This window comes from Diutina rugosa (assembly GCF_008704595.1).
Source record: "Diutina rugosa strain CBS 613 chromosome Unknown scaffold43_size124718, whole genome shotgun sequence".
NCBI lineage: Eukaryota > Fungi > Ascomycota > Pichiomycetes > Serinales > Debaryomycetaceae > Diutina > Diutina rugosa.
Window position 1 is genome coordinate 92,934 of NW_022995146.1, and position 20,823 is coordinate 113,756.

The 20,823-nt window shown below is 53.1% G+C and overlaps 11 protein-coding genes across 11 annotated transcripts; 5 read left to right on the top strand and 6 right to left on the bottom strand. All coding sequences in view use genetic code 12, as the record gives it.

The window, feature by feature from the left end:
• Positions 1-311: 311 nt before the first annotated feature.
• Positions 312-2,192, top strand: DIURU_003049 (uncharacterized protein; the record flags this gene model as incomplete). The annotated part of the gene is made up of 1 exon (XM_034155768.1): positions 312-2,192. The coding sequence occupies one exon, from the start codon at positions 312-314 to the stop codon at positions 2,190-2,192; it is 1,881 nt and encodes a 626-aa protein (XP_034012185.1).
• Positions 2,193-3,039: 847 nt separating this feature from the next.
• DIURU_003050 (uncharacterized protein) lies at positions 3,040-4,125 on the top strand (the record flags this gene model as incomplete). The annotated part of the gene is made up of 1 exon (XM_034155770.1): positions 3,040-4,125. The coding sequence occupies one exon, from the start codon at positions 3,040-3,042 to the stop codon at positions 4,123-4,125; it is 1,086 nt and encodes a 361-aa protein (XP_034012186.1).
• Positions 4,126-4,325: 200 nt separating this feature from the next.
• On the bottom strand, positions 4,326-5,717 carry DIURU_003051 (putative carboxylic ester hydrolase; the record flags this gene model as incomplete). Its single annotated transcript, XM_034155771.1, has 1 exon — positions 4,326-5,717. The coding sequence occupies one exon, from the start codon at positions 5,715-5,717 to the stop codon at positions 4,326-4,328; it is 1,392 nt and encodes a 463-aa protein (XP_034012187.1).
• Positions 5,718-6,445: 728 nt separating this feature from the next.
• On the top strand, positions 6,446-7,681 carry APR1 (proteinase A; the record flags this gene model as incomplete). The annotated part of the gene is made up of 1 exon (XM_034155772.1): positions 6,446-7,681. One exon carries the CDS (start codon positions 6,446-6,448, stop codon positions 7,679-7,681), a length of 1,236 nt encoding a protein of 411 aa, XP_034012188.1.
• A 552-nt stretch (positions 7,682-8,233) lies between these two features.
• ASR2 (Asr2p) lies at positions 8,234-9,199 on the top strand (the record flags this gene model as incomplete). Its single annotated transcript, XM_034155773.1, has 1 exon — positions 8,234-9,199. The coding sequence occupies one exon, from the start codon at positions 8,234-8,236 to the stop codon at positions 9,197-9,199; it is 966 nt and encodes a 321-aa protein (XP_034012189.1).
• Positions 9,200-9,679: 480 nt separating this feature from the next.
• Positions 9,680-10,879, bottom strand: PEX13 (peroxin; the record flags this gene model as incomplete). The annotated part of the gene is made up of 1 exon (XM_034155774.1): positions 9,680-10,879. One exon carries the CDS (start codon positions 10,877-10,879, stop codon positions 9,680-9,682), a length of 1,200 nt encoding a protein of 399 aa, XP_034012190.1.
• An 823-nt stretch (positions 10,880-11,702) lies between these two features.
• On the bottom strand, positions 11,703-13,163 carry PDK2 (protein kinase; the record flags this gene model as incomplete). Its single annotated transcript, XM_034155775.1, has 1 exon — positions 11,703-13,163. The coding sequence occupies one exon, from the start codon at positions 13,161-13,163 to the stop codon at positions 11,703-11,705; it is 1,461 nt and encodes a 486-aa protein (XP_034012191.1).
• A 1,356-nt stretch (positions 13,164-14,519) lies between these two features.
• Positions 14,520-14,765, top strand: DIURU_003056 (uncharacterized protein; the record flags this gene model as incomplete). The annotated part of the gene is made up of 1 exon (XM_034155776.1): positions 14,520-14,765. The coding sequence occupies one exon, from the start codon at positions 14,520-14,522 to the stop codon at positions 14,763-14,765; it is 246 nt and encodes an 81-aa protein (XP_034012192.1).
• A 1,367-nt stretch (positions 14,766-16,132) lies between these two features.
• On the bottom strand, positions 16,133-16,836 carry RPS19A (40S ribosomal protein eS19; the record flags this gene model as incomplete). The annotated part of the gene is made up of 2 exons (XM_034155777.1): positions 16,133-16,547; positions 16,817-16,836. 2 exons carry the CDS (start codon positions 16,834-16,836, stop codon positions 16,133-16,135), a joined length of 435 nt encoding a protein of 144 aa, XP_034012193.1.
• A 545-nt stretch (positions 16,837-17,381) lies between these two features.
• SER1 (O-phospho-L-serine:2-oxoglutarate transaminase) lies at positions 17,382-18,545 on the bottom strand (the record flags this gene model as incomplete). The annotated part of the gene is made up of 1 exon (XM_034155778.1): positions 17,382-18,545. One exon carries the CDS (start codon positions 18,543-18,545, stop codon positions 17,382-17,384), a length of 1,164 nt encoding a protein of 387 aa, XP_034012194.1.
• A 152-nt stretch (positions 18,546-18,697) lies between these two features.
• Positions 18,698-20,374, bottom strand: GYP1 (Gyp1p; the record flags this gene model as incomplete). Its single annotated transcript, XM_034155779.1, has 1 exon — positions 18,698-20,374. The coding sequence occupies one exon, from the start codon at positions 20,372-20,374 to the stop codon at positions 18,698-18,700; it is 1,677 nt and encodes a 558-aa protein (XP_034012195.1).
• Positions 20,375-20,823: the final 449 nt, after the last annotated feature.

Genomic DNA, 20,823 nt, shown 5'->3' on the forward strand with positions numbered 1-20,823 from the left:
TTATATGCTGTTTCGATTGCCCTGGGATGACATCATTGTGCCCCTCATTCCAGCGAAGCCTGGGCCCATAGCAAGGGTGGGTGCCCGTTACGTTTGCCTAGAGCTCGCCGTTACGGGGCCCTGGCCCTCTAACATTAAGAGCGGATCGTCGCCGCACTTCTCCGGGTAATATCTCCGAGCGGCGCCTGGCCGCCGCCGCCGCTGGCGGGCGCGCGCACTCTCCCCCGTGACCGACCACCATGACCCAAGTGTCCGTCGCCGCCAATTACCCCCTGACACCACCGGAGCGCCTTCGCTAACACTGATCGGGCATGGATAATTTGAAGAAGTTTGGGGCGACGGTGAAGGGCGGCGTCGAGAAGGTCGGCGGCGAGGTGAAGCACGGGTTCATCGACGCCCGGGACCAGGCGCAATTGGTCACCGACCACATCCTCCACCCGCACGACTCCGAGTTTGAAGACGACGAGAAGTTGGTCCAGCGCTACCAGCGGGTGTTGAAGCAGTATGTGGCGGGGCTCAAATACTCAAAGCGCTTGCTCAAAAACTTGCTGGCCCGCTACTGGCCCCAGTTGTTCAAGGTCAACTTACGGGTGGCGCGCGGGTTCCACAACTTGGTCGCCGATATTCAATTTAAGGGCATTGATGAGTACTACGCCATGTGGGACGAGCAGCAGGCGTACGAGGTGGTGCCGCAGCTTGACCCCCACCAGAATTTCGACGTTATTGCCGCGGTGAACGACGAACACCACGCCTACGAGACCACCATCGAAAAGTTGGCGATGCTTGTCGACGACGAGTGGAGCACCGCTTACTCGGCGTTGCTGGGGCGTATTGACGAGGTGATTGGCACCTACGTCAAGCGCGCGAGGCAATTGGCCAAAGTGTGGCACCGTAAGCGGCTCCAGTACGATAAGGTGAGACGGCGCATCGATAAGCTCGGTAAGCAACAAGGGGACCTTGACGATAAGCAGAAGCTTCAACTACTGGAACTCACGCTGCGTATGGAACAGGCGCTCGCCGAGTTTACCGCTGTGAATCAACGGTTTAAGCTTACCATGCCTCAATTGGTGGAATTGCTTGACGATTTCACCGACGAAATCACTAAGCGGATCATCTACCAGCACGTGTGGCTGATCACTCAGGTCCGCGACGAATTGGCGGTGTTTGCCGTCCACTACGGCCTTGGTAATGACGACGCTCTGGTGCCTCTGTATGAACAGATTATTGACGACTGGCACCGCCAGTTCACTGTGGCCAAAGACGAGATTGAGACCATCGTTAATCCTACCGACGATGTCCTGGACAAAGCGCTGGACCCTAAGGCCGTGCACTGGCTTAATAATGTCACCAAACTGTTAAAGCGGCCATGGACGTTCCACCCTGCCGACGGCATATTCAACGACGAATTGGAGGCAGACCCCTTGGAACTGTTCGTCGAGTATAACGACGCCACCACCAACCGGCTGCTGACGTATTTCCCTTCGAAAGTCGTCGATCGCCCTCACCAGGGAAGTATTGTCGATGTCGAGCTTTCACCGCTGCCGCTGCCTACATCCGACGTTCCTCCACCTCTCCCACCACGCACTAACCGGCCGCTCCCGCCAGTGCCGCCGGCGCTTCCTCCCAGACCGCTGACGCAGACGGTGCCTTCGTTGGCGGCGAAAGACGCTACTCCCTTGCCCAAACCGCCAGCGCCTCGCCGTACCGACCTGGCGCTGTCGCTCGAGTCGGTGGCGCTGCTGGCCGACGACAACGCCCTGGAGGTGCTGCTGGTGGCGCTGTCGCTTGCCCTGGACGACGTGGTGAAGACGCTGGGAGCGGACCAAATTAACCGCCGGTTAGCCGATGTCTACAACACCCACAAGAACGAGATCACCCAGTGTCCCATCCCCGAATACTCGACGGCACTGGCGATCCAGTACCGCCCAGTTGCTGACGTTAACGGAGCGTTTAAGCTTACCCGTCTCCAGCTTTTATTTGAACAATACGCTGAAGTGGAAGGTCAGCCGAGAACGGCGCTCCACACGTTTAAAGGTACTCACCCCGGTGACCTCTCGTTTGCTCAAGGGGATGTGCTTGACGTGGTATTGGACTTACAGCTGGTGGCGTCTACGTATCTGACTCAAGGGAACTGGTTGCTTGCCCGCAAAAACGGCCGCATGGGGTTCATCCCCTCCACTTATATAGATTAATGAATAATGATAGATGAATACACAGGATGTGGACGAATTAGTCTTTCATACAAATAGTAGCTGGCATAATTACAATCAAAGATCACCAATTGACAACCAGTACAGTCATATGTATCATTTGTTGTCAAAGAGATTAACAGTCCCATCTAGTGCTGGCTACACCCACTCCGTCTCAAATGCCACAAATTCAATATAGCAAGAGCGGAGTCAACTTTTTTAAACCAGACTACAACTAGTAACCATTAACCTTAAAACCCTCCTTCAAACATAGGCGTATACTCTCTACCATTGCACCTACCCGCCTGTGTCTGAGACGCGGTGCCTGTCGTTGTTTAACTTCCGCAAAACCTGTGGCTCCACAGTGAAAAAAAAAAAAGCAAGAAAAAATCCATTTGAATGGGTTAATGGCTAGAAGCCCTATAACTTCAATTACTTAAATTACCTCCGTCGCTTACCTCCCCTACATTAACTTTGTAACTCCCCCTTACCGGGGGTTCGGCGATCGCCGGCTATGTGCCGTCTAGCGACTCCGCCGAATTCCCTCACATGAGCCCTCACCCTGACTAATCAACCGCGCCGCTATCTCGCCGCCAGCAACAAACCTACCATGGCTTTTACTAGTAATTGAGAGGACCGTTAGGAGTCGCTTAATCTGACGTGGTGGTGACGTCTGATTTCTTGGCGCTAACGCTTGACTGCGCCCCGCACCCATCGACGCCGTCCCCGTCTTCGATTTATATGGCGCACATAATCTCCCTGCACATAGCGCCGATCGCAGTAGCTGCCCTATACCGGGGCCATCTCCATTCCGATAATCCCCCCTCACCAACTACTCCCCTACATCTACATGCTTGCCTGGCTCCACGCCCAACCATGGTACCAGGACTACGTTGCCGCCAACACCGGCGAGGCGATCCTCGTGCTCGCCCAGGTGTTCAACGCGGTGATGATCGCGACGTGCAAGCTCCTAGAGACCGACCCCGACGCCGTCCAGACGTTCAACCCGTTCCAGATCTTGTTTGCCCGCATGTTCATTACCTACGTGTGCTGTCTCGTCTACATGGGGGTCACTAAGTGTGTCGCCGAGTACCCGTTTGGCCCGGCCAACCTCCGCAAGTTGTTGCTTGCGCGGGGGTTCTTTGGGTTTTTTGGCGTGTTTGGCCTCTACTACAGTTTGCAATACCTTAGTATTAGCGATGCCGTCGCCATTACGTTTCTTGTGCCCATGGTTACGGGGCTCTTGGCGTGGGTGTTGATCCACGAGCGCTACCTGTGGACAGAAGCCGGGTGTGCCCTCGTCTCCTTTTTCGGAGTGGTGCTTATCGCTAAGCCAGCATTTATCTTTGGCACCACCGAGGATGAGGCTGGCGACACTTCGGAAAATCCCGAAGACGACTCCGTCGAGCTGCTGAGCTCGTCGCTACGCCTTCTCGCCACCAGCGTCGGCCTTTTGGGAGTGATGGGAGCGCTGACGGTGTACGTGATCTTGCGTAAGATCGGCATGCAAGCCCACCCGCTTCTTTCAGTGCTGTACTTCTCGTTGATGACGTGCGTGGTGCTGTGTATTGCCATCGTGGTGGTGCCGGCGTACTCGTTCCGTTTGCCCGAGCTGGGGTACCAGTGGTTCCTCTTTATGCTCATTGGCTTTCTGGGTTTTATCATGCAGTTCTGCTTGGCCCTGGGGGTCCAGCGAGTGAGAGCGGGGCGAGCGCTGATGATGAGCTATAGCAATATGGTGTTTGCCCTTATATTGGACGCGGTGTTGTGGCACCACTTGCCGGGGCTCTTGCTGATGCTCGGCATCTCGCTCATCATCGGCATGGCGGTGGTGGTGCTTCGCCACAAGGCCGCCGACGCCGTGGTCGACGACCCCGAGGCCAAGGATATCCCCTTGAACGTGTTTACCGACGACGAGGTCGACACCACCCTCTGATTGCATTTACTAGACAGGACAATAGAACTACATTGCACCAATAAACTCTGATATCATAGACCACTAACTGGTATAGTAAATAATTGGATTTGCAGTTGAGAATTGACTCAAATCAATGCTGTTTTATAAGTAGTTTTATCTATATACAGTGGGGTTACTTATATGCATTGGATGACGTGTAGATGGTTATAGAGTTACGCCTAGAGCTGTTCGTTAAACTCAAACGCGAGCTGGTCGTGTTTCCACACCTTGGACACGTCGCGAGGCAACTCGGGGGTGTCGTCTGTGTCGACCTTATACTGGTCCAACTCCGTGAACAACTTCAGGATGCGCGACGGGTACCACCGCCGCCCGTTAAGCTGGAACCACCCGAGGTGGCCGCCAATAGTAGTAGTGACAAGCAGCACGTAGGGGTTTAACTTCACTTCAGAACGGGGTAACGTGCGGTAGCCAGTGATGGGGTCGTCTAACAGCAGCACAATCACGGTGGGCACTCTCACTTTGAGGAGTCTTTGGTTAGGAGAGGCGTGGCGGTAGTACTCATCAGCCGAGTTGAAACCAAACAATCTCAGGGTGAAGAAGTTATCGAACTGCTTAAGTTTCTTGGGTTCCTTGGTCTTGAGCACTTCCAATTGCTTTTTAGAGTCTTCGTCCATCTCAATCATCGTGCCGTGGATGCTCAATAAGCGCAATAAGTTCGAGCACATGGTCGGCGAGTAGACGTTATACCCAATGACCAGCTGTTTCAAGTTGACACTGGAGTCAGGGAAGTCCCAGGGGGTACCCATGATTGCCGCCGCTTTAATATTAGGCCACACCCGGTCCAGTTCTTGGCCCAAGTAGTTGGCTAGAATCGCCCCGCCAAGCGAGAACCCAATCATGTACACCCTCTTGTGGGGCCACTTTTCCTTGATGTGTTCGTTGATCAAGTAGCGCAAGTCGTTGGTCCATAACCCGTTGAAAAGCTGGGGACTGGTGATAGTGTGGTTAGCGCACCCACGGGCGTTGATCACAAGGGCATCAAAGTTATACGGTTCCTGGGTGATCTCGTGGAGGAAAGCACGAATATACAGCTCGTAGGAGCCGCCCAGCAACCCGTGTAACGCAATCACAAGCGGCTTATCGCTATCGAGCAATTCTTGTTCCTTGGCCGGGTCCAAGTACTCGGTACGCGGCGGCAAGTCGTACACTTGGGACTCGGGCTTGAACTCGAGGTGGTTGGCGTCCAGAGCCGACTCGGGGACGACGTAGTCAACGGCGATCGTCAGGTGGCCGTGCCACTTGTCGTAGGCCAACTTGTCGCCGTCTACCTCATAAAACTTCTTATCGCTGGCGATAGTCAAGATGCGCCGCTTATACCACACGTGATCAACATGGTCAAACTTCTGGAGACCGGTATAGGCCGTCTGAGTGTGGCCCAGCAGCAACAACGGGTTGACGAAGAACAGCAGCCCCGCGGTCATGTCGGGGACCAGCAGGCGCAAGATCAGCTCCATCGTGTGGACGGAGCCGTTCTGCTGGTGGACAAAGTGGATGGGGTGTTCGCTGAACTGGGTGTCGACGACCAGTTTGACGAACTGGGACACCACCATGGTTTAGTAGGGGCACAGGTATTGGTGGTGCGCCTTGATAGCTGCTGCGATGGCCAGGGACCGAGGCTCGGATATATCCTCCCGGTAACTCCGAAACTTTAAAGTGAAGACTGCTTTGTTAACAGGCCAACTTTAGTTGTGGTTTAGTAGCAATGCCATGATAATTTATCGACCATTAATGGTCAGCGTTTGCCTTGATCGCTAATGATAACCGTCAGTGTGTTATCGGCTGCCGGCGCGACGCCTCGATAAAGTGTGTGCATAGACTAATTAGCATGACATAGGAGCAACCATAGGCCCCACCCCTCATCGCCCCCACAGCGGCAACCAGAGACAAAACATACGCTTGTGTCGATGTTAGTATAGCGTACAGTAGTAGCAGTGGACCCAATTCGTCATTATTGGCTAGTTATAAACACCCCCTCGGGCCCCGCAGCCGGTGCGTACTAGGCCGTCTCCGATAACGCAATTGCAAGCACAATGTCTCAGCCTACCCAACACCACCTGCCAACGGATAACACTTAACTACCAAAGGACTGAGATGATGTAAATAAACCAATACCACCACTAAAATGGCTGTGTAGTCGCCGCTGGTCTTGGCGGGGTCACTTGCTATCAGGCCTGTGCTTGTCGCTGGTTCGCCACTATATGCAGGCGCCATATATAAGGCGCACAACGCCACCCGCTTGCCATCCCCATACCCTCTCCCCCTCAGCTTTAATCCCCCCATGAAGTTGTCGATTCTCGCCGGCATTGCCGCTGCCCTCGTCGGCGTCACCGATGCCAAAACGTTCTCGGCCAAGTTGAACAAGTTGCCCGCCGAAGAAGTGTTGGCGCCCCAACAGTTCTCGGAATACACCGAAGGATTGGCGCAAAAGTACTTGAACTTGTACAATTTCGGCGACGTTATCCCCAAGCGGGACCAGGTGCCGTTTGCTGCCGAAGTCCCCGGGGTGGTGGCCCCGGCTAAGGACGGTATCCACGACGCTCCTCTCACCAACTACTTGAACGCGCAATACTTCACCGAAATCACCCTTGGCACGCCGCCCCAGTCGTTCAAGGTGATCTTGGACACCGGGTCGTCGAACTTGTGGGTGCCCTCGAAGGACTGCTCGCTGTTGGCGTGCTTCTTGCACTCGAAGTACGACCACGACGAGTCGTCGTCGTACAAGGCCAACGGCACCGAGTTCAAGATCCAGTACGGCTCGGGGGCCATGGAAGGGTACGTGTCGCAAGACACGTTGGCCATTGGCGACTTGGTCATCCCTAAGCAGGACTTTGCCGAGGCTACTTCCGAACCGGGGTTGGCGTTCGCCTTCGGTAAGTTTGACGGTATCTTGGGGTTGGCCTACGACACCATCTCCGTCAACCAGATTGTGCCCCCCGTGTACAACGCCATCAACAACGGGTTGCTTGACAAGCCCCAATTTGGCTTCTACTTGGGCGACACCAAGAAGGACGAACAGGACGGCGGGTTGGCCACTTTCGGCGGCTACGACGAGCTGTTGACCAAGGGCAAGGTCACCTGGTTGCCCGTGCGGAGAAAGGCGTACTGGGAAGTGTCGTTTGAAGGGCTTGGCCTTGGCGACGAGTACGCTGAGTTGTACGACACCGGCGCCGCCATTGACACCGGTACCTCGTTGATCACGTTGCCCCTGTCGCTTGCCGAGATTGTCAACGCCAAGATCGGCGCCGAGAAGAACTGGAGTGGCCAGTACACCGTCGACTGCAACTCGCGTGACTCGTTGCCCGACTTCACCTTCAACTTTGCCGGCTACAACTTCACCTTGACTCCCTACGACTACACCTTGGAGGTGTCGGGGTCGTGCATCTCGGTGTTCACCCCGATGGACTTCCCCAAGCCCATTGGCGACTTGGCGATCGTCGGTGACGCCTTCTTGAGAAGATACTACTCGATCTACGACTTGAAGAAGGACGCCGTCGGGTTGGCCGAATCGAAGTAAGTGACGAGTTGGACTGGCTCCAGGAATAATGAAAAGTAAACTAGAATAAATGTTCGTTTTTATGACGTCATAGTCTCCATCCCCCCTAACCCTCAAATGCGATTTGATCGCCATAGCGTAGCAGTTGCCGCCATTTACGTCATGGCACTGGATAAACGTACCCCTACATCCACGGCGTCCGCATTCGGTTCTCCGGAGCCCTCGGCGAGACCTATTTGCAGCGGCTAATTATGGTAATGGTTCAATCACGTTCGAGGGGCTATCAAGGATTCATCGGAAGAATCGCTCATAACACCCACAAATTAAATCATTGACGGCGCCAATAATGACGAAACCAACGTTACGAATCGAGTCAATTGCTACTGAAACCACTGCTAGTGGCTCGATTCCGCTGGTTCAGTTAGTTCGCGGGTTCCGAATCATCCACCCACAGGTTAAGGCGCAGGTGTGCAAGATAGCAATTATTGCTACGACACTCGCCAGGCCCATAAAAACCTCACTTAACCCAGCCGTAGCCGCCACACCTCTACCCCTACCACACAACCACCGAAAATGTTGCGTTCAATTGCCCTTCGCCACGCCCGCCAGGCGGCCCGTGTGTCGGGCTCCGTCGCCAGAATCCAACCGGTAGCGTTTAAATCGACCATCCAGCAGGAATTGGACAAGGCCAACGAAGAGACTAAGAAGTACGCCCGTGACCTCGACAAGGCCGAGCACCGGCTTGAGATTGCTCAGCAGAAAGCCCGGCAAGACTTGGAGCTGGCCGCCGACGATTTCGACGAGGCCAACATAAAGGAAGGCAACCGCATTGCTGACGAGCTTGAGGCGGTTCAGACAAAGAAGAGAGCTTTACACGAAGAGTGGGAGGCGAAGAAGGACCGCGCCGAGGCGCTGTTTGAAGAAGCTAACCGCAAGGCGGGTGACCGTCTTGCTGGCGATATCGACGCCATTGAGAAGCAGAAGGAGCAGTGGAAGGACAGGACCACCGAAAACTTGAGCGACGCTAAGCGGGCGGCGCACCAATTGGGCAAGGATTGGAACGAGGCGGCGCAGGAGACCAAGGAGAACTTACAGCAAAACGCCCAGAACGCTAAGCAAGCGTTCCAGCAAAAGGCGGGTGAAGCTGAAAGAGATTTTCACCGGGCCAAGAACGAAGCCAAGGACCACGCCGAAGCCACCTGGGAACAGACGAAGGCCAAGGCCGCTGATGCCGCTGAAAACGCTAAGTCGACTGCCGAGCAATTGAAGGAGAATGTGGCTGAAGGTGCCAAATACGTCAACAAGAAGGCGGGTGAAGTCGTCGACGATACCGTCCTTGAACCCATCGAACAAGCTAACAAGAAGGCGGGAGAGTTGAAGCAGAAGGCGGCTCAAGGCGCTGACCAAGTGGCAGAGGGTGCCAAGTATGTCAACAAGAAGGCCGGCGAGGTTGTTGATGAGAACGTGCTTGAGCCCATCGACGAGGCCAACAAGAAGGGGTTCTGGGCGTGGCTCACCGGCGGCAGCAGCAAGAAGTAATTAGTTACTCTCTTTATATGACATCTAATGTAACCACATAAGCAACTTTCGAACTTTTCATTTTAAGCATTTCATGGTCTGTTAACTTTCCACGCTCTACTTTCTGTACTTTCCTGAATGTGTTCTTTCATCTTGTTAGATTCCCTCGTACCAACTTATATGGAAGGAATAGGAAAGCTAAGTGCGATGTTATCATAACATACCACGATGAAAAATCCCTATGAATACACGATTGATCAGAAACACCAGCTAAAGTAATAGTTCCAACGAGTGAGTACAATTGGTGGTAACAGCAATTGATCATGAGATTATATGATCGGTCGTTACATTTCGGAGATTGTACGATCAACTAGATCGTTACAATTGGTTAATCAAGAAGCACAATCAGTTTAGAAAATTAGGATATATGCTCAAAAAGTAGGCTTATTCGTGACTCGTTTATATGACATTAACGTAACTACATGACTATAACTCTCCAGCTTACGGCTTGAGCTTTTCGTCGACAGGCTCAGCGGCGGCGGGTTGCTCAGGCGCTGACGGAGCCGGCGCCGGTGCCAACGCTGCCGGCGCCTTCTTGCGCTCGATCACTTGCAAGAAGTTCAGCGGCACGTAGCCGACCTTGCCCAGCCGCAGGCGCACCTTCCACCACTGGGAGTCGTTGCCCATGGGGTCCTTTGTAGACAAGATGGCCACGAGCTCTTGCGGCTTCAATTCGATCTCCATCTGAGGGTTTTCCGGGTTGAACTCGTAGAGCGCCTTGGCGAACTGCAAGTTGTTGGGGTCGAAGGGGGCGCCGTTGGGGCCCATGCCCATCATCTGCTGCTTCTGCGCCTGGCGCTCGTTGATCTTCTGAATCGCCTTCGAGAGCAAGTAAGGGAACCCGATCAGCGCCGCGAGGAAAAGGAGAAGGGGCTTGAACGACATGCGGCGCTTAGGGGCGCCGCCGACGCCGCCGGACTTGGCGGCAGCGGCCTCAAGCTTCTTCTGCTTCTGCTGGAATTTGGCAAACTCCAGCGCGTTGATGCCATAGTTCAGCCCCGTCAATTTGGCCCAGATCTTCTTGATGAACCGGATCAAGGCGTAGATGCCGAGTATCAGCCCCAACGCGTTCTTCAAGTTGCCGAACTGCTCGGCGAGCGACACCATCGTAAAGAACGACGAGTGGGTCGCCATGTAGGTGGCTTCAAGCATCTGGGCGAAGCCGCCGACGGCGCCGATGATGCCTTCGATGAGCTGGAACGTCGCCTGGGTGCCTTCGCCAAACCCGCCGGGGCCTTGCATGCCGCCCATACCGGCGCCGTACATGCCGCTGCCGTACATCCCCAGCCCGTAGCCTCCGTACATGCCCAGGCCGTACATCAGGCCGTAGCGGTTGTAGCCGCCGCCGTACATCCCCAGGCCATACATCCCCAGGCCGTAGCCGCCGTAGGACAGGCCGAGGCCTCCGTAGGACAGCCCGTAGCCGCCCATGCCGTACTGGGAGCCGTAGCCGGTGGCGCCGGTGCCGTAGCTGTTGACGGTGGTGCCGGCGGTATTGAAATCAGACGTGAGCGCCGCCGGGCGCTCGGGTACCGTCGCCGCCGCCAGCGGCGCCGCCAGCGCCGTCAGCGCCGTCGCTGCGGACGCTGCTGCCGCGCCCAGATCGCCGGCCTCCCAAGGTTTTGCTCGCGGAGCCGACATCGTAGTGTAAAATGGGGGAGGGTGTGTGGTGTAAAAAAGCTGTGGGTGGGTTTTTTCTCCTGTCGGTTGCGGCTGGGGTAGGTCACGTGGCCGCGGTGCTCGTAGTCATCGTCATAGCGATTAGTGTGGGGGGCGGGCGTTCAAAGCCGCGGATGTCGAGCGATCATCAACAAAAGCAATGACAGAAAGGGGTAATGAACTACGGCGTAGAGACGTGGTGGTGTTTTATGGGGTATCTTTGGTCATTGAAGCCAAAGGAGAGTAACATGGGGTTGGATGATTGTGCAGTAGGCGATGAGTAATGGGATTTTCACATGATAGAGTAACCCCTCAGCCATTAGCCACTAATTGTGAAATGGTAGTCGCTGAAAATGACATGACCCTCACTGGCGGAAAAAAGAGGCGAGTATGAGAAAAGTATGGAGAATTTGAAAAGTTAAACAAATTGGAGTAAAGTGAAACGTGGTGGGAGTAATAAGGATTTGGAAGTTGAAATGAGTTTGACTAAATTGAGGCTAGATATCTAGTGATTTTAGAAGGCCAGCCAGGAAGGTTCCAAAACAACAATTCCATGAGAATAGAATTGAAGTATAAGTAGCACGTCAGAATTCTAGCTTCTAACTTTCATCAATTACAACTCAATCAGTTCATTTGAGCTCAATGCAATGTGGTGAGGATTCAATCAAATTCTCGTAGCAATGGTTTAGTTTGATTAGGGGTTTATTCTACAATTGAACTGATTATTTTAACCACGTGTTGGTGGTAGTAGTAAGCGGTATTCTTGTTTTTAATAGAAGCGTGACTCCTTGAGTCTTGTGTATTCCTATGGCAACGGTTCCAGCGAGCTTGACAACCGGTTCAAGTGCAAGTAGACGTCGGTGCCGTAGCCCTCCATCAGGATGAGCTTGAGATCACCGCCAAAGTACTGGGCGTAGAGCCGCAGAATGGGCAACCCGTACCCGAACCCCGCCATCGGCGCTTTAAACGACAGCGAGTTTTCGTCCGACTCAAGCAGCGGCGTCTCGTTCACCGTGGTGTACAAGTACGTCCAGATGAGGGGAACCTGCAGCAGGGCGATCCCGCCGCCTTCGTCGCTAATTTTAATCGCGATATCCTCCAGCCCTTCGGAGATGATCACTTTTATCGGGGGATATTTGAGGTCGTTGATGTCGATGTCCTTCAACTGGAGCTTAGGGTTCTCCTCGACCATCTTCTGCTTCAATCGCGGGGTGTGGAACTCGATCGTCGCTCGCAACGAGTTCTTGAGCGTCTCAAACAACATGTGGATCAAGTGGCCGGGTACGTACATGAACAGGATATCCTCCAGCAGCGTGATCAACTGGATCTCGGGACCTTCAATCAAGCCGTAGAAGTCCTCGCAGATATACAGCGCCGTCTCGATGGCGTCCTGGCAGATATCGGCGACGTTACAGTCGGTACAGATGACACCGACGTAGTTCAGTTTGCCTTTACCACCGCCGGCGCCGTTGAAGAACAGCAGGATCCGCTGGCGTGTAGGCAGCGCCTGGGCCATGTTGAGGGCAATGTGCTGGCCGATAAGCATGCGAATACCAATACGCAGCAAGTAGAACTTATCGAGGAACGCCTGGATCTGCGAATTGACAAGCACTTTCAGGTTTTTCTGTTTCCATTCCTGGACTCCCTGAGCCATGGTGGCCACGGTCGCGTCGTGGCGCTTCTTAATCTTGGTGAGGGCGTCGTTCACTTGCTTATTGTAGTCGTATACTTCCTTAGGCCACACGATATTGGCGGGACAGGGAGTATAGTACTTCAAGCCGTACGTGGGGCTCAGCTCGTCGTCAATACCCGAGCCACTACGCGACGGGTGGTGGCGTTTAAGGACAATGCCGTCGTCGGCGTAGGGGGGCATGTCGTCGACTACCTCTTGCGGGGTAGTCGCCTCTTCCGGCGGCGGTATCGGCTCCGTCGTGTCCCCCAGCAGGAGCAACTTCGCCAACTCCTCCAGCACTTTCGGTTGCGGTACCGAGGTCAACTCGGCAAACAGCTGGGCGTACCAGTCGCGGACTTTTAGCGTCAGCGGCATTTCGTTGAGCCCGAACGGCGCCAGCTCGAGGTCCTTGACTTTCTTGGCTAAGCGGATGGGCAATTCCTCACAGATGAACTGCAGCGCCAAAAAGATCAGCCCCGGCAGCGGGTTGGGCCCGAACTGGACCATCTGGCGGAGCAGCACCGGCGTCTGCTTGAACAGGGCGTAGCGGTAGATCGCCTCGCGCAACGCTGGCGTGATGGCGAACCCGGTCATCCAATCACAATAGGCGTTTAGTTAAGTGGGTAAAACGGTGGGAATGAGGCCAGGATAGCGGGGGAATTGGGGGGGGGTACGTCGAGGTAGCTAGGAGGGTGGTGCGAAAATGGGTGCGTAGGCGGTTGATTGTTGGGGGTTCGGGTACTGCATATAGTGACGAATACCCTGCGAACGTCTTTTCTATAGTGAGAGGGCTCCGTAGACTACTAAGTGTGGGGCGACCGGAGCCGACGCCAACCCGAGGATAACCGGCCGGAGTACATCAGCACCGACTATTGACGATTCCGCTTTGACAAGCAAGCGACAAGCAAGCAATTTCTTTTATTGATTGGTTACTGGCTTTGTTTCATTATAATTTATTAAATTCTGGTTTTGGTTGGCTGTTTTCGTTGTATAGAAATTGGTACTAGCTTGTAGTCGCCGGTACCGGCGCGCATGTGGTAGTCTAGACAAAGAAGAGTCCAGTCCATTCTGTGGGAGCGGTGGGGATGAGTGGCAGAGCTGAGACACGTAGCTCAGGGGGAACTTAGGGGAACTTAGGGGACGTAGGGGACGTAGGTAAATGTCAGGGTCCTACTAAAAGCGTAGTTTTGGGATAAGCGGCAGCTACGGGCTCGGAGTCGCTGTAAGGTGTTATGGGGTTAAAGGTCACAAGGTAGAAAATGGGAAGTTCCGCTCGGCCGTAGGCAAGCGGCCCCGTTCCCTACACGACCTGGGAAACATGCTCGCCCCGGCGGTTGCCTCATGCGGTTGCTTGCCGGGGCTACCGACGACATCCCCTGACCAAGTCACGTGATGTATTTTACCCTGATCCTCTCCCCTCCTTTCCTAGTAAATCTTACCGCCACTATAGTCTAGACCTTTATCAGGTGCTACAATCACTGCCCCAGGGTTGCGGTAATGACGCGGCTGACACCTCGGGGTTATCAGCTCACATTTGTCTCTGGATCACACGGCCATGCCTGGTGCACGTGATCATAATCACATGTCACAAAAACTCCACACTATAGTTGAGAGAAGGGGGGAGGGAGGGGGGAAAGGAGTTACCGGTTACGGTAGTGCGTTGCTACCGTGGTTGTCCACAGCTACCCTTGAAAAAAGCGGAGACGGTGTCGTTTGCGGATTGTGACTATTGTCTCGTGCCCATGTCAACCATTGAGTCACTGGCGTACCGTGACGTCACTATTACCGATTTGTGCCTTATCACAGGTATGTTGAAAAAGTCGTGCACACAAGCAGGTGAAGCCACTGCTCGGACACAAGGAAATCACCTTTACCCCGGGACTACCGTTTTGACATAAATATCACTGCCCCTCCGCTTGTCAATCCCGTTCACTGAATCTACAAATCGTGATGGTGGTTCCTCGTGTGTTTAACGTCAAGAATTTCCAAACCGCCCTGCGACACTGGGTTCCCATCACGCGGGTGCCTGTTAAGGTCAACGCCATTGCCCAGTTCTCGTCGCGGCAAATCTGTGTTGATTTCTACCAACAACCAGTGAATGCCCTGACTCCGGAGGAGTCGTCTGAGGACGTGTTTGTGCCCTCGGTGTCGCTGAACGGCGATGTGGAAACGGCTGGCCCGTCTCACAAGCACTAAACGCATTTATGACACTTGAAACTTTACATAGTTTACGATGAAACAAGGAGTAAACTGGTTTTACTCTTTGTAACGAATACACACATATGACAAACTGAAAATTGTTGTAGGAATGTTAGCCGGTGATTTCGGGTGGTGGGGCTCACTCGGAGTACGGCCAATGACCGAGGGTCTCGTGGTGCGATAAGGGTTGTGGTTGCCCAGTCCTGCATCGGACCGTCGGACCTGCCTATTTCGTCGCATATGTGGAGACTCAACGCGAATCACCACTAACTAGAATACCCGAAGCTCCGTCCGTCCACTGCCACCACCAGCCAATGAAAATCCGCTAAATCACCGTCGGAGTTCAATGGTTTTGTAGTAGTTTATAGTGTCAATCTTTAGTCCATCTCCTTCTCGGCCCAGGGGAGGTTGCTAGGAACAATCGCCCCTAACCTGTGGGGAAGCACACTCTCAACTGGATCCTGACCGAACTAAGGGGCTAAACCGTCCCCCGGAGATTTTCCTAATGACGTAGTGCTCCGAACACGAGCGACATCGACAAATTGATAGTCATAGAGATGCTCTATTGCATCAGTCTGTTCGATATCTGACTTCCCTGTAATCACTTTTTTGAACAAGCAATCGCTTTCTAACTAGATGATCCTCATTTGGCGCCAAAATCAATTTCAAGCTTTTAGCTGTGTTGCCAAATCCATCCAAGAATGGTAATCAACGCTAAACTGTCGATAGCCGTAATTAGTATTGTTCTGCTTTGATATCCATCGTTCAATTTATAAGAGGGATAAGCAACCCCAAAGACAAGTCAAAAAACCTATCAGCGCTCTCTTATCACATATGGTTTAAGTGATCTCGATTACATTTGACATCTCTGTTCTTACACATTTAATCAAATTTCACCTCTGTGGAGTAACCAAACGACTGATAGAAATGAATTGAAAGAAACATGCTTATCGTTTTGTTATGTTTTTGGATAGTTTTCACCTAAATCTTCTTTGTAAGGACACTTATCCAGGCTTATTTGTTCCACTTACATTTGAAAAAAATCTACGTAATAGCCACCCCAATTCCCAAACTAAGGTTTCAACGGGTCTAGCCCAACAAACCAGGCCTCCATCTCCCAACACTCATCTCAAAGTGATCCCAAAATTCCATTCCAAGCGTCACTGTCGTAAACGTCCAAAATCTCTTTGGCTCCTAACGACATTCACAAACTCGAAAAGGACCCTTACTGCATCCATCTCGCTGATGCCACCATCCTACATGCTGACCAAATTTATATGTATTTCTGGTCATTTCATCAAGCCTGTTGGTGAAATGGAGTCTTATATTAAGTTAATATTCTATAATTACAGCACATCACACGTTTACTCGTCGTCTTCGAGGGTTTGGGCAGCAATTCTGTCCAAGTCTCTTTGACCGTTTTCCGAGATTCTTCTGCCACCCTTGGGCGACAATTCCAAGACACCGATCTTTTGCAACGATTGCATGGCCTTTCTGTTGATCGAGCCCGAGGCGTCGGCGTGACGGTGGGGGCGGAAACCTCTGTTGACGGCACCACCGTACAACTTGTTGAGGGCACCAACACCAACTTGCTTTCTCAAGTAGATGTGTCTGGCGATCGAGGCAGCTCTCTTGTAGAACCACAATTCCGATTCTTGAGGGGGCAATTCGTTACCGGCCGAGGTCTTGACGAGGTCAACGTAGCCGGGCACTTCGAGCTTACCTTGTCTTTGCAAGAAAAGAGCGTAGGCGTTGATGAAGTCTTGAGCAGGAACGTCTCTGATATGTTAGTTGGCTGAATGAATAAAAGAAAGAGAAAAGGTTTACGTTACTACTGTCGCTTAGCTCAAACAATAATCCATTGTCTTCGGATGATGATGTTACCTTCCTTTCAGAAGGAGGCAAGGTTGGTTATATCATCCACTCCTGAAAACCAATGAGTTGTTGTTAGCAATGAGGGGCCTCAAAGCGCTATCCACCACGACAGTAATAACAGTAAGCCTTCTTTCCTGGGAGGTCACTCGAAACAAGTGATTTGTTCCACATACCTAACGGAAACACCGGGCATAACTGAGATTGGTGAAGAAAAAAATTTCAATGTATTTTCGTTGTAGATATAGTCGCACGCCATCGAATTTTTCGGTGTGCACATAAAATGAGCGCGTGACTAGGGTTGTAACCCTAGAGGGCAGGAGTACGGAGGACTCAAGGAGAGGCCATAATGGGCTCTGGTCGGATTTGAAACTGCGTGTATCGTTGATATGGAAAATATTATAGATTACGTTAAATTACTGGGGTCAAATTCAACGATTTTGCCTTATTTTAGATCATCCGCTCTATAAACTCGATAAAACACCCACAATGAAGCCTCTGATTATGCGTTTGATTATCGTATGTGTTTCTAATCGTGTATCAGTCTTTATTGATGACTTTCGAGTAAACCATTGGAATCACGAATAACAATTTCCAGGATTTGAGCTAAATCCACCGAATCACACAAACCAACCGCGTTCAGCTATGAGCCATCTTTAGTGGCTCCGGTTCGAATCCGAGACTTTCCACTAATATATTAAAGAATATACTTCACTCTATCACCGTTCATTAATGCATTATTTACTGGTTCTCCTCGGCAAACTTGGTGACAAACGCCACCAACTTGTTGACACTATCTAACGTCACCGCGTTGTAAAGCGACGCTCTCATGCCACCAACACTACGGTGGCCCTTAAGCCCCGTGAGCCCATGGTCACCGGCTTCCTTCAAGAACTTCGCCTCTAATTCGGCCAGGGGCAACGTGAACACCACGTTCATCTTCAGCCGCACCTTGGGGTCGGCCACCGGCAACTTGTAGAAGTTGGGGTAAGCCTCGAGCGCCAGGTACAACGACTGGGCTTTTTGCTGGTTGCGCGCTTCAACGGCTTCGACACCGCCTTCAGCAATAAGCTTTTCCGTCACCAACTTGAGGATGTGGCAGGTGAAGATGGGGATAGTGTTGTAGGCACTGTTGTTCGCTACCACCGTGTCCCACTTGAACGCAATCGGCACCAACGGTAAACCGGCGGCTTTAACCTTAGCATCGTCATAAGTCAAAAGGTCCTTGCGCACGATGTAGATGGTCAAACCAGCCAAACCGATGTTCTTTTGCGCCCCCGCCATGATCACGCCGTACTTCGAAACATCGACCTTCTTCAGGAGAATGTTCGACGACGTGTCAGCGACAAGCACACAGCCTTCAGGCAAATAGTCGGCGGGAGGCACGTCGGGGAACTCGGTGCCGTTGACGGTCTCGTTGTCGCACACGTACAAGTAGGCGGTGTCCTTAGCCAACGGCTTCCACTGCGAATAAGGGGGGATGGTGGCGAATTTGTCTTCCTTAGTGTTGACAACAACGTCGACGTCCAACCCAAGTCTAGCGGCTTCCTCCGCCAGCTTTTTCAGCCACAGCCCGGTAACGGCGTAAGCGGCGCGCCCCTTGGCGCCGTGCTCAGTGGCATAATGGCCGGCGAGGTTGTAGGCGATCGAGGAGAAACCAGTGGTGCCACCGCCCTGCATGAAGAACACCTCGTAGTTGTCAGGGATGGCCATGAGCTGCTTGAGCGCCGCCTTGGTGTCGTCGATCACCTGGATGGCGGGCTTGCTCCGGTGCGAGATCTCGCCGATGCCGATGCCCTGGTCGGCGTAGTTGAGCAAGTCCACCGCCGCTTGCTGGAGCACGGTGGTCGGCAACACCGCGGGGCCGGCGCCAAAGTAGTTCGGGGGTTCTCTGTCGAGGCTCATTCGGGCGCAATGGGAGTGTGGTAAGGGATGCTGAGTCACAGAGCGCTCAATCTATTGATTTTCGCCGGTGCGCGCGCACACTCTGGGGAGCATCACCCCGAGTCAAACAATGTAAGGAGCTCGCTTATCAGGCGGCAGAGTCAGGAATAGTGCTACCTCAAGTGAGCACTGGCATTCTTATAGAGTGACTGCCAGATGAACGCCTCCGAGAGCATGAGCTCGACGTCCTTATCCGTCCATCCCTGGGTCGGCGGGTTCTGCAAAAATAAGATGATCTCCTGAAAGTCCATCAGCTTAAGCTGCGTGGCAAACTTGATGAGGAACGCGGCGCACACGTACACGTGGAAGTTGTTGAACCCCAACGGCTGTTCCGAAAGGTAGGTGTCCCACATGCGGATAATCAAGTCGATCAGCATCTCCCGCATCAACAAACAGTTCATCCACCGGAACGAAAACTGGAGGAACTCGATCCCTTCGCGGTCGAAATGGTTTAAGAGATCAACGTCGATCTTGGCCACCAAATTGCGTAAATCATTCACCTGGCGGTGGATCCCTGGCTGCTCGTGAATATAGTTATCGGTGATGTTCTCCAAGAGCTTCAGAAGACACCAGTAGGTATCGGCCTCAATAATAACAAGCGCCTTAGGACTGAGGAGTTGCGGGTCTAAGGTGTCGATGGTGAGGTTGAGCAAGTCCGGGTGGTCGAGTAACTCGTGCTCAATAGCGTCGTCCACCAAAAGGCCCGGGATCATCAAGTGGGGGTCCAGTTCGCGCAACTTCTGGCGCTGAAGTTGCCACACGTAGTTCATGACGAAGATCTGGAAAAAGGGGGTGGCCAAGTCGTTGATCCCCTGGACGTAGCCACTGGCAGGATGGCGTACCGCCCAGAGGTAGAGGATCTTGCGCAACAGCCGCTGCACCGGCTCCAGCGAGTAGAATTTCTGGGTTGGGTTAGTGCGCTTGACATCGATCTTAATCTGGTGGTCGAGCGCCTTATCCTTATTGGTGGCCAAGTTGGTGATTTCGGAGCCGATTTGCGGGTACGAGCTCAGCTCGTCAAAGTCCACGGTGATCAGATTAAACCCCTCGACGTACTCGTCGCGCTTCCGCTTAAGTGTCAGCGCCTGGCGAGCTTTGTTTGTGGGTAAGTAGCCAAGAAGTAACTGCCACAGCATCGCCCTCATCTCGGGAGGGATCCCGCTCCACGAAAGCTTACGCAAATCAGCGATATCGACACTGCTATCGGTGGTCATCACCTGTTTAAACTTAAGGTACTTGTTCTGGAGCTGGTTAAGCTTAGAAATCTCCAGCTTTGCCAACACGTCCTCTTCGTCGTCGTGGGACACCCGGGACGGCTCGGAACCCACCACCCCCAACTCGGGGAAAAACAGGTCAACGTAGCCGTGCTGCAGCAGCACCACCCTCAGCAAACTCTTGGGCGTAGGCGCTGATGTCTTGGTGGTGAGTTCGTCCTCGATCCCCGCGTCCCAGTCGTCGTCAAGATCGGTATACGTATTGGTACGCCGCCTCAGCCCTTTCAGCGACCCGCTCATGGTGCGCTTTGTCTGGGGTCTTTTGCTGGCGTAATCAAGTACCAGCGAGTCGGTAGGCCGGCTACCACCGCGAGAGGTGCCTTTATTCATCAGCCCGTAGATATGGGCGTGGGAGTCGTCGATGGTCAGCGCCGTGGGGTGCTTCTTCAGCAGCCCCGTGAGCAGCAAGTTTTTGAGGAACGACGAGAGGTTCTTGCCTTTACCCCCATGGTCGCCAAAGATAAACTCGTTGTTGCTCCCGTGGTACACCTGGGACATCTCTTGCTTCTTGCCCATGGCGCGAGGAGGGGGTGTGGTCTTAAGTAAACACTTGGCGCGAACGGGGAAAATCGCCATCGCCAGGGGAGAGCAAAACACAGTGATCTCCGTGGAATGGTGGCGATAATTGTGGTGGGGTGTTTCAGGTTAGTTTAGAGTGGTTTGGTAGTGATAAAGTGGGGCATCGGACATTCGTGGATAGGGTCATCTGGTTGTCCCTTCCCCAGTTTGGTTAGCCGCACCGGCAATGATGCTCGCGTGTACCAACTAATTAAGGTGGGCCAAATATAGAAGAGGGCAGGCTTAAAACTTAGAGAGATTTGACTGGTGGGTTTACTGCTACCAAATATGGCCCCATATACCGTCGGCCGTAGCAGAATAGCTTTAGTATCGGAAACCTCTACCTTATTTTGCTGCACCGATGTTTGCCGCGCGCGACACTGCGCGATAAGCAGGGCGATCTCTCG